At 26.6% G+C, this 12,740-nt stretch overlaps 1 protein-coding gene across 1 annotated transcript; it reads left to right on the top strand.

Annotated features, from left to right (window-relative positions):
• The first annotated feature begins 253 nt into the window (after positions 1–253).
• Positions 254–4,369, top strand: croc (forkhead box protein crocodile). Its single transcript, XM_011497530.1, has 2 exons — positions 254–1,776; positions 4,152–4,369. The coding sequence occupies exons 1-2, from the start codon at positions 365–367 to the stop codon at positions 4,273–4,275; spliced, it is 1,536 nt and encodes a 511-aa protein (XP_011495832.1). The 5' UTR covers positions 254–364; the 3' UTR covers positions 4,276–4,369.
• The last annotated feature ends 8,371 nt before the right edge of the window (positions 4,370–12,740 follow it).

Here is a 12,740-nt window from a genome sequence, read left to right as displayed (position 1 = left end):
ACTAATAGTATAAAAAAGGGAAGTATGTAGCAGCTTTGTTGTTTTACATAATATGTAAAATCAAGTAAAATATTCACTCTTACGGTCCATTCGATGCTCAAAATATTTTCGCGTGTGATTATATTGTGTCAATTGTGTCATTAATTAAATGTTAATTAATATCGTTCGCGATAATTATGATTATTATACGTTGTTGATTATGTTCGCGAACATTGCCTAAATATAATAAGAGAATGATTTTCATATGGAAAAATACCTTGTTAAGTGATTCAAAAGTTAATGACGACCAGTGCTAAAAATAAGTAGGTACTACAATCCCTCACTTATTCAATTACCGCTAGCTTTGGAGAGCAATTACATTAAAATGCATACGCTGTTTAGTGAGCAAAATGCTTACTATAGGCACGCAACAGCCGTTCCGATGGGCATGGGTACCCCATCCTATCCAAGTGTTGGAGCTGCTCCAGGCTATTATGAGGCGCAATATCGTTACGGTAGTTACGCGACAGCTGCAGGTTACCCCGTAACGGGCATCACGCAACAACACATTCATCACCCAGGCAAAGATATGGTCAAACCTCCGTATTCATACATTGCCCTAATTACCATGGCAATTCAGAATGCGCCAGATAAAAAGATTACCTTAAACGGTATATATCAATTCATAATGGAAAGATTCCCATACTATAGGGAGAATAAACAGGGTTGGCAAAACTCAATTAGGCATAATCTAAGTCTAAATGAATGCTTTGTAAAGGTACCGAGAGATGATAAGAAGCCTGGAAAAGGTAGCTATTGGTCATTAGACCCTGATAGCTATAATATGTTTGACAATGGTTCATATTTGAGACGCAGAAGACGATTTAAAAAGCAAGATGCTTTGAAAGAAAAGGAGGAAGCAATGAAGCGACAGAGTCTCATCCAGACAAAACAACGAGGAGATGATAACAAAAACTCCTTAAATATTGTAGTACAAACCACGGGAGATTTAACGAATTCCAATAGTAAAAAGCACTTAGATCAAAGTGTATTATGTAAACCCAAAAGGGAACCCATTAATGATCCTATCTCAACAACGCATTGTTTGGTTAGTAGCAAGTACCACAATCATCATAGTCCTATCCAAGATAGCAAGAATATAACTAACAACAATGTCCAAAGTGTCATACAAAGTTCCCTAGTGCCAAATCATCAGAGCAATCCCCACCATCAACAACACCATCAAAATCCAACGATTCAAGATGTATCGATGGCTGGGCTTGATCCAACGAGTTTCAGCGTAGACGCTCTTATGACTAATAACCGAGATACGAACAACCAGATGATAAGTAGTCAACTCGCAAGAGATCATCAACAGCAACATCATCAACAACATGGGATTCAGCAACATACACATGGGTCGCACAGTATAATGGCAACCCGTCCAGAACCAACTATGGGGGGGAGTGTCGTCTCGGCCGGTGTCAACACAAGGGATCTGGCGGCTGTTGTAACAACGTCAACCACTGCAACAACATCATCCGTCGCTGCTATGATGGCTTCTTCCGGCTATGGACACGTAACGACCAGTAGTATTGCTAGAGCAAATCCATCGCCGTCTTCCAATATGTATCCAGCGTACTGCCCGTCGGGATATATTATGGATCACACGGAATACAATTCAACTTCAAGGAGTCACAATAGCGTAGGACACGCGCAGTGGTATCAAGAAGCTGCAAGTCCAGACACCGCAACAATGTATCAGGAAACCCAGTCGCCCAGTTGTCAATTATATAGGTAAATCAAGTTAATTTTAATTATTTATTCTTTTCATTCGAGCATTGTATATTTATAACAAAATAATTCCATTCATAGGTGTATTATTCTATAAAATATTATTTAATATATTTCTTCGAATTAATACCTTTTGTAAAATTAAAAGTATACAAAAATATAAAACTATTTATCAAAAAAATTATATCTAAAAATATTTAATATTACTTAAGTATTAATTAGTTTAATATTACTTAGTATTAATTGCTTTTCATAAAAATTAATATTTAAATAATCAATCATAATGTAAATATACAAAAATTCAATAATTTGAATTAAAAAATATTTTTATATATTTATTAAATTCAAATATTAAATAAAGTATCAATTAATAACTGTAAGGACAATACTACTATAGTAAAATATAAAATATATCATTATAAAATATGTGTGACAGATAATAAAATTCATAAATGTAATAAACGCATATTATTAATTATAGATCTGTTTTAAAATTAATCTTATACAAAACTAATTTACGTAAATTTCATGATTATCTGGAACCCGTTACGTTCTTAATTTATTTGAAATAAAATAATATAAAAATTCTTTTCCAAATAAAATATTACAAATTTTTAAAAGCATTATATATATACCCCAATAAATGTAAAATTTTATTACGTATAATATTTATCTTTAATTCTAAATGCATATATACTTAAATCCGGATTAAATATGATTTTAATATTGTTAATTTTTTTTTACTATTTTAATATTTTAATTTTTAATATTTTATATTTATAATATACAACAATTTATAAAGTATATATTTAAATAACGAAAAACTTATTTCACTTATTTGATAAACTTGTAATATCAAGATCTTGAACCACAATTATTAAACAAGTGCAAATGAAATTTAAATGTACTTATAATTGTTAAAATTTCAAAATATTAAGCTAAATGCAAGGATATTCACAATTGATCAGTTTTCGTTTTGTCACGTAATAAAGCTCATAAATAAGAACTGTGACTTATTTTTAAAGATAATAAATAGCTGCATAGTTATTGAACTTTGCGTCATGCAAAATTACCAACGTAATCGAAGGAGGCGTGAAAGTGTTGAAATGGGTAATTTTTACGTCGTCCATCATCAGCACCTAATAAAGAGACATCGGAAGTTGCCGCCGTCGCGCATGTGGTTGCTATATTTTTTCCTCTCCATTTACGTCCTCACGATCGTGTTAGTCGACGGAATGGCTTTTACGCCTCTAGAGGATCTTTGACGTACCGTCGGCTTGATGATATCTCAGTGACTCTCGGAAATTCGCAGCGTACCTTTTGTCAGCGCGAAAGGATAAGGAAAAATTTTAGAAATGAAAAAATAATAAATATTCATTGATTGACATTTTATTTAGAGCCGGTTCGACGACCTTTTAATTGCAAGGTTATAGATTCATGATTTAAAAAAGAGCGAAAAAAGCAAAATAACACCATAATGTTTAAAATAATTTTCAATTAAGCATGGTATTTTTTAACATAGTTGACAATAAATTATGATCATATAAAAGATTTTTGACGAGTGATAAAAAATTTGTTTTTTATATTTTACGTAGAAATTAATTGTCGTGTACAAGATTGTTTATATTTAGATCTTTTGAATAAAAAATAATCAAAATTAATGCAATTTATTTAAGCGTATTAATATGATACATATTTTATTCTAGTAATTATTTTCCGCAGGATTATTTAAAATATTTATCGATCTAGTACTTCATTAACTGTTGCAATTTTTCATATAACGTCGTTTAAAAAATATAAAATAGCTCAAGGCAATTATTAAATTTTCATGAATGAAGTTATTTATAATCAATCTAAAAATAAGTATTGTAAATTTTATCATTATTGGAATGAAACGTATGTTTTTCAAACAACCATTTTTTCTATGTGCTTTATCTCATAATTTCTAATTGTCCATTTATTTAAAAATTAAAGAATTACAAATCGTTTACGTAATTACATTTTTGTAGATTAAATTTTTATTTATAATTTAATAATATTTGTAATTATGACTTTATAAAAAAATTAATGTATTTAAAAAGTAATAATTAAAAGTAGTTGCCTTGAAAGTTAGCGTTAATATAAAAATTTACAGCAATAAAAATGATTGATCTCCTTTATACGAATGCATTAATATTGTTCCATTTTTCTAAAATGTCATCCAATGTAGCTCTTTTGTTTTATAAATTAATATTAAACTGAAAACGCAAAATTTTTAAGATTGATATTTAAATATTTAATTAAAGTATTAGATAAATATGAAATAATAACTGTTTCAATCTTATTACATTGAAGAAATTTAAAAAAATAAAATTAAAAATGTAAGCCTCTAATTACAGATCAAGTCCGCCTACACCTCTATCTGGAGCTGCACCATCACCTCCTCTGTATCATCGCTATTATCAGGACTGCAATGCCGTCAACACCAGTGGTAATCTACCTATAACGCTGCATAAATACTGAGAATATAGATATTCAAGGCCCTATAATCGGGATCTTGAAGAACGCCAGCAACAAGGAGCTACCGATATTAATACTGGTAGTAACAATCCCTACGATCCTAATTTGATCTACGTCAAGCAAGAATGGATACCAACAGGTGATGATTTCTCTAAGGAATGGAATTGAATACAAGAGATTTTTTGAGAAAATGAGGTAGATGATTGTAAAAAAAATAAGTGAAATTCATACATTGTTAAATTGTTAATATTGTGTAATGAATCATTCTTAATATTGACTAGTTGAAAACAAAGGAATGATTGACATTGTTTTCTTTAAACATAGGAATGACAATTGACATGACTCAATGGTAAATATATTAAAATGATTTATTAATTTAACATACAAAATAACTTGAAATATAGATCTGATTTTCTAAATTTGCTGTTCCTATTATAAAACTATACTTAATCGAGTATTAAATCGAGTTGTTCTAATAAGTTTTGCATTTAATCAATATGCAAAAGAGCAATTCTCAATTTCTAAAAGTGAAAAAGTAAAGAAACTTTAAATATAAAATTATTTCGGATTACAGTTGAGTTCAAAATATAATTTATAAAAATTGTTATTTTAAATTATTTAAAAAAGATAATAATATTCAGAAAAAGATAATCGAAATAAATTAATAATTTATATAATAAAAATTTTATTTCACTTACAAATGTCTGAATGTGGAGTAAAAATAATAAATAATTATTTATATCTAGATCAGTATATCAGTATATATTAATGCTTATAGTATGAAATTTTTCGTAATACATTAAAATTATAAAACATAAAATTTGTTATAACTTTTATCGAAAATTCATTATCAATCGATTACAATTATTATTTATAATGGTATAATTACTATTATAATAATTAAATGAAAACAAATATATCTTCTTCAATCAGCTTTATTTAATGAATGATTTAAATTGTATACTTTAGAAGGAATTTGAATAGCACAAATACTTGAAAAGAAATATGTTTCTTTTTTATTTTGTATAAATTTCAAGCAGTCGCTTGAAATTATCAATTGACTTACATTATGATTTTTCAATTGATGCAATTAAAAAAAATCATTCCTGTGAAAATATTAAAAAATCAGTTGTAAAGAAGAACAGTAAAAAAACAATGATCGCAAAATACATTCACTCTTGATCGGATATTTTTAACCTCATACGCGACTAATTCATTAATTCTTTCGGAGTATATATGAACCATAGATTAAAATTATATTATTGCATTACTATTTAGTATTTGTTTCTGTTTTATTTAACATCTATCCCTTCAAATCAGAATAAAAATGAATTTATATAGTTTATTTTTTCATTTTCGTTTTTGTACTTTATTGTAAAGGTTTGTCTATTTTTCATATTCCTGATTTTTTTAATAATAAACCCTCATAGTACAAAAAATAAAATAATTAATATTTTCTCTTTATAAATTTTAAAGATATTTAATTCAGAAACTAAATCATTACATCATATTTTTTAAATAAAAGTTAACTTTAATAGTGACTCAATTTATATACTGAACAGTGAAACAATTTCAAACTAGTAGTTAACAATCTTTTTATATATTTTTGAATAATTTGAATTTAAGTAAAGTAATTAAATTGAAGTTGGGTTCAATAACAATATAAAAATATTTAGAAGCATTTCATTAGCATATTATTAATTATTTATAATGAATCTTATTATTAAGAAATATTTTTCCAAATAATAATGCAAATTATAACAAAACTTTCGTAGTTATTTCATGTATGAATATTTTTGTCGATTTTTAATATTGATTGCTTAAAACAAAAATAAATTTACATCTATACGTTGTTGTATAAAATGGTCTTATTACGACATATTGACCTTTGTATTATAGGACTGTAATAAATGAAAATCAAAATTCGTATATGTATAATTCGATTCATGTGCATTTATAAAAAGAAAGAGCTGAGATATATTTATTGATATGTAGTTGATAAAAAGACACGATGGAAAAATAGTGTGAATAGATAAGAAATATAGATTAAGTATATACATATATTATATATAAACACATTGGCGTTTAATAAAAATTCAGTTCTTGATCGCGTTTTAGTACATTGTGTACTGCGTCGGGCCTAAAAAGGTGAATCTTTGACTTGACGATGGGGTGAAGTTCTAAAGGACAAGTGTGGGGATAAGGTCTATATACGGAATGATACGGGGAAATTTAGTCCGGGATTAAGTAACGAATGTTTTTCGTTGTCTACTTTAGAAAGAATCCGAATCTCACAAATACTTTTTTTATTTAATTTAAATATAATTCTCTACTTCGAGCATTAAACTACAAAAAAAATAAAAATAAAGAACACATTAAATTAGAAATATATTGAGCTTTTATTCACATAATAAAATATTAACTGAATTTAATTTAATTTGTCGGCCATTTTTAAACTTCGAAGTATAATTAAAACTCGTTAAATAAGTGAACTCATATTCATTAGGAATTATGATTGCAATAAGAGAACCTGAATTCACTCAGGTTAACTTAAAGTATATGAGTGATCCAAAAGGTTATTTGATGAATTATGAATTTGGTAATAAAGATAAAACACATTTGTAAAGTGTGTCATTTTTTCAGCATAGTATTCAACGTACTAATTGCAAAGGGAGAGTGATTTCTATCTACTTTTTGTAAGGATATCACATTCTGCATAAATAAAAAATGAATGTCGTTGTATCTCATAGTCAAAGATTAACTTTTTTTAGCTCATAAGTAGTTAGATCTCTGTGTGTATTATAATTGAAAAACGAGATTGCAAATATCTATAGAAATCTTGTATAGGAAACATAGCGTGATATATATGAATATATTATTATTAATATAATTATTAATAGAAAAAAATTGGCGAATATATGATGGAAAATCGGGGTACGCAATCCCGGGAAGATAAACTATATTATTGTAATATTATTAACATAACATATATTAGAAAATGAAAATGTTCAAAAATAAACATATTATTGATCGAAATTCATTCAAATTGTATTTTCTTTAATACCTTTTATTTTATTTTTTCTATATTAGTACAAAATATTCTATTTATATTAAATAAGTAATATCGATAGTTTTATAAAAAATAACATGTGAATACTTATTAGTATATATAATAATTATTTAAACACAAAATTAGTGAGTTATGAAAATAATTAAATTAATAACAATAATACAGAATTAGGAAAAGAGTGTGAAAATGAAATAAAACGTTCTTGAAACATTTCGACTTGTATGCAATATACGTAGAATTATATCAAGTTGACAAATGCTCAATACGAGCAATAGAAAGCGACAATTAATGTAGAGATGATAATAATAAGGGGCTACTCTAGGGGACATAATACCAACGAACAATGCGATCAGCCGCACGGACAAGTTTCAACGCAGCGTACGAGGCTTCTATCTTCCTTCCTTTTCTATTTCGCCTTCGCAAAAATGAAAGCCCCCCGTCTTTATCCGAAGCACGTGTTTTGGCAGATGCATCGTAGTTAAATCCAAATCTCGCCCCGCAATGGACTAACTGAGTCGGCACTTCGAGGGCTGCAGCTCGTTCCTGTGCTCGGATGCAAAAGCTACAACAGTACTGCACTGCAATGATTTACATTGCAAACAATTTAAACACTATTCTGACTTTAAAGAAACTGAGTCCCAAGAAATCGTATATTCCTCTGATTATCACAATGATATCAACAATAATATCTCTGCGAATTAATTATTAATATTGCTTCTATTTGTGTTCTAATGGGCGATAATACTTTAATTAGTAGTATATTTTTATTTTTCAAATAATATATGTTAATTATATTATTCTATGAATGTATTTTAAAAATTTAAAGATATTTGATGAATATTTTCAGCGCCGTATTTTTTTGTTTTATATATTATGAAGCATATAGCCATCTAACAAATACATTATTAGGCAGAAATTGTGACATTGTTCCAATAATATACAGACAAATATGGTATACGTAGGAATAGGAAATTAGAAGATCTAAAATCTTCTGACGTATTTATTGCTTATGAAAATAAAAAATCGATCTTCTCTAAGAGTATGCCCATATTGCAAAAGTTGTTAACAAAAATGCAATAGTAAATTTACAAAATAAATTAAAAATGTTTAAATTATTAAAATTTTATACGTGGGTTTTTAGTTCTATAAATTATTTATTTTATAGTATTTAGTTTTATAAACTTTCATAATTTTATGGTAAATGTGTCAGTTGTTCGATTTCAAAATTAAAAAAATAGATCTAAAAACACTCTGATAATTACTAAAATAGTTCAAAATATATCTATAGTCTACTAACAATAAATTATTACAAATTTTTCAAGCTTTGGTTTTTTATGTACCTATGTTTGTTTTTTAGTTTATAAAAGCGAAAGTAAAAATGTGAAAGAATGACTTATGCATAGAAAAAGGAAAGAAAGAAACATAACAGTACACTTTGAACATAATTGATAACTAAAAACAAAATATTTGCAAATTCAATTGATAATTACATTTTCGTGGTTAATCACAATAAGAATCCACAGAGTTGCCTTTGAAAGTATATTCAATATATCTTGGTTTATAATTTGTTGGATTACGAATTCCAATTTACATAGCCCTGCATGTGAATATTAGAAAGTCCAGCTGCAATTCCAGAGATCTCAAGAACTCGGATACATTGACTTGAAAATAATTTTAATATCATGTATTTTTTCAAATTAACTATATCGAACTTTTCAATAATAAAGGAATAAAATATATATTTATAAATTAAAATCATACCTTATATGTATAATATATTAATTATTTAACAATTCGATCGATAATGAAATTTGTACAACGAAATTCACCTAACAAATGAGAAAATTTTGTTTAAAGATGGAATAAAATATTTTTGTATAATTAAAAACTGTTCGCATGCACTCGAATACACAATAAAGTAGTTGTGTGTTTTAGATCCCGGTGGCGTTATCGCAAAAGCAGTTAGGGTGCGTAAGTTAAGTCCCCCCTTTCGTTGCTTCTTTTGTATTCGTTTTCTTTGCCAACAGAGTTATCCTTCCAATACAATTGACAAATAGTTTAAAATCGGTCACGGTGTTTTCGCTAACCCACTAGAACAATATGTAATTATAGTACCTTACGTGCTTTATACTTAAGAGTGCAACGCTTAAATAATTTTTGTAATAATATCTGTTAATAGTTTACTTATCATGTTATTAAATATAATTGCGAAGATAATTTAAGGTAAGAACCTGATTTTGGTAATAAAAAATTGTGCTGTTATTAATGCCATTGTGAAATTTTAATATTATTTTCTTTATTATTAACATAGACAATTATAATTATGTACAATAAACTTATTTCAATAACTTTCTTTGTATTTCAAAAATAAGATTATTCAGAACCAATTTAATTGTTCAGAAAAATTTATCTGATTATAAATTGTTCAATAATTATTGTTCTATTATATTATTTAATTATATATACCTATAATATTTGGTACTTGTTTGAATCTTTACAAGAATTTTGGTCAAAAGAATCAATTCTACATTATTTTATTAATATTTATTTCGATTCTATTAAGTAACTCTACTTAAAAAAAAAAACAAAACTACAAATTATATTTTTATACTTGATATAAAATATATAATATACTAGCAACAAATGAATAAATATTTAGTTGATCATTGTTATACGAAAGAAGGAGATGGATAAACAGTAAACATGTATTCATATGATATATGAAGCGATATTGCTTACAATTTGGCAGCAAGTTTAACTCGAAAAATAAGAACTTTCCACATTTTCTAGAATTGGATATTCATATGCTCATATTTCATCTATTTTAAAAAACCAAGTCAAACATATTTGCCATTAAACCGCAGAAGTACAATAGCATGGATACCCTGGAGTGATATACACCTACAAATTTTGCAATGACAATACGACACATGGTTATTTATTATTAAATATAAAAAGATAACGTTAGATAATTCATCTTTTTATATCTTTTTATCATTTTACTTAATAATTATTTATTTATCAATTTTATATTATTAAAATTAACATTTGCCTTATTGTTCGTTTTTTTTCTTATTCATAAGAAATATAATATTTAAAAAAAAGCGTTGATATTTCTACTCACTTGTAAATTATTAATAAGTTTGTGTTTTACGTTTATGAAACTATCATAAATAATTTAAAAAATGATTAATTGATATCATCTAAATATTTTTATAAAATTTAGTTTTACTATTAATTGAACATATGAATATATTTCCAAAATAAAGTAAAAATTCGAAAAATTTCTAAAAGTTAACTTGATGTCGCAGAACATTGAATTGGGCCGTTATATGGAATTAACACAATTTTGTTATTTTGACGTTTGCTGGATATTTTCAGTAATTGGAAATCTAATATATAGCAAGATATTTTGTATAAAAATAGATTATTTATATCATATTTTGAAACTATATTATTTGAAAATTTACATCAACTACATTGTAATCGAATTGTATTTCATGAAATTTTAAAGAGCATATTACAATTTAAAATAAATTTTCATTTGATAATAATTTTTTTATTCCATTAAAAAGGAATAATTTATGGTGAATACTAAAGAAATTATCTTGACGATATAAAGATTTTTTATTTGCTTTTATTTAATTATGATTTTAATATTAACTAATCCATGAATCAATCAATAGTAATAATAATAACATTAATAATGATAATGATAATAATTATTTGTGAAGATGCTAATGTAAATACTAAATCGAATTTCTATATTTATAATAAGTTATCATAATAGATAAATAAAATAAGTATAGTTGGTATATATTTAAATGGCTTTTCTTATTAAAATTAATAGCGAGATTAAATTTTTATGAAAGTTTCTCATAAGTTTAATAGTTAAGATTAAATGTATTAATTTAAGATTAAATGTATTAATAGATAATTTATTATAGAATAATATTTTGCAAGATATAAAACTTAAATTAATAGTATTCTAATTTTACTGGTTTCAATAAATTTTATGAAAGAAAAATATACTGATATTTACAAGAAATATTTATAATATAAGTGAATAATTTACAATCACTCTCTTTGGTAGATTAACTGCTGGTATTTTCTGAAACCAAGAGTAAAATAGACAAAATCTTTTGCGAGAGTACCAGAAACCTCATGATAGTTTTTGTACACGCACGCGTGCTTACACAAGGGATATAAAAAAGCGCAAAGCGATAAGCCTAAAGAAGTAGCGCGCGCTGAGAAAACTGTGCGATCTTCAGTTTGGGGCCACCCGCGGTGTTCGGATACACACTAGGGAAAAAAGTCCGGAGGATAGAAAAAAGTGGTAGGATGAGGAAACGGGTCGCTCCGACCCATTAGTGCGGTCGCCGCTTGTTTATGAAATTACATATGATAATGTAAGCATTTTTTCACGCCCTTTCGTTATGTGCCTCGAGCAGATATCGCCTCGCGTCCGACTCTTGAAGCATGAACTAATTTTAGGGCGCCCACGGCAGTAATATACGACCCCACCTCACTCGCAATACTCAGACCTCGTTAAACGGCACGATTGCATGGAACTTCTCTTCCTGGAATTGCGTGTTCCATCGATACTCGGTATGTATGACCAGTTGATCAACGATGCATGAATCGCCATTAGATCAAGAGTCGGTGTGTTTATATCTTCATTTTTTTATTTACTATTTGTGATAATTGAGTATGGCTAGATTTGTCCAAGAAACAATTCAAAGAAATATTCAATAACTCAATACTACCAAAACTGGAATGACTAATTATTGAAATAAAAAGTATTTTATTCGTAGTAGAAAATTGTTTTTTGATACTATTTTTAATAAGGCAATAAAAATACTCTTGTTATTTATATACTAAATGAGCAAACATAAAATAAGCATTCGCAAAATAATAAATAACCTCTATTATTATTCAAGTAAAAATTTATAGTTAAACAATATCAGAGAATTGATTCTTCAAATTTATAGAAAGAGAATTGAATATTTATTTAATCTCATAGATAGGCGTATTAATTACCCAATTTAATTATATATATATATATATATTTATATACAGAAGGATTAATTTTCAACTGAGAAATTCATCAAGTTATGGCTTAAGTCAATGCAATGAAATTAATTGATTGATTGATTGATTAAATTTAACAAATATATGTTATAATTAGAACATTATCATTTTTATTTTAAGAGTATTTATTTAATTGTATTATATATTTTGTAATTGGTTTGTGTTCTATAAATAATAACAATAATGATAATATAATGATTAATAATATAAGAATTACAATTTATAAAATTCTTGGTCATATTAATTAATACTATTTTTTAGCATTGATATTATAATATTCACAGAAATTCAAGTACATAATTATAAA

The sequence above is a fragment of the Ceratosolen solmsi genome, unplaced genomic scaffold, assembly GCF_000503995.2.
Source record: "Ceratosolen solmsi marchali unplaced genomic scaffold, CerSol_1.0 scaffold47, whole genome shotgun sequence".
NCBI lineage: Eukaryota > Metazoa > Arthropoda > Insecta > Hymenoptera > Agaonidae > Ceratosolen > Ceratosolen solmsi.
Note: the sequence above shows the minus strand (reverse complement) of the source record. Positions and strands in the feature narration are given on the sequence as shown.

Excerpts from the sequence above, each read along its gene's own strand:
- croc (XM_011497530.1), top strand. The coding sequence starts at position 365 with ATGCATACGCTGTTTAGTGAGCAAAATGCTTACTATAGGCACGCAACA. Across the intron at positions 1,777-4,151 it reads CCCAGTTGTCAATTATATAG|ATCAAGTCCGCCTACACCTC; the intron begins GTAAATCAAGTT and ends CTCTAATTACAG.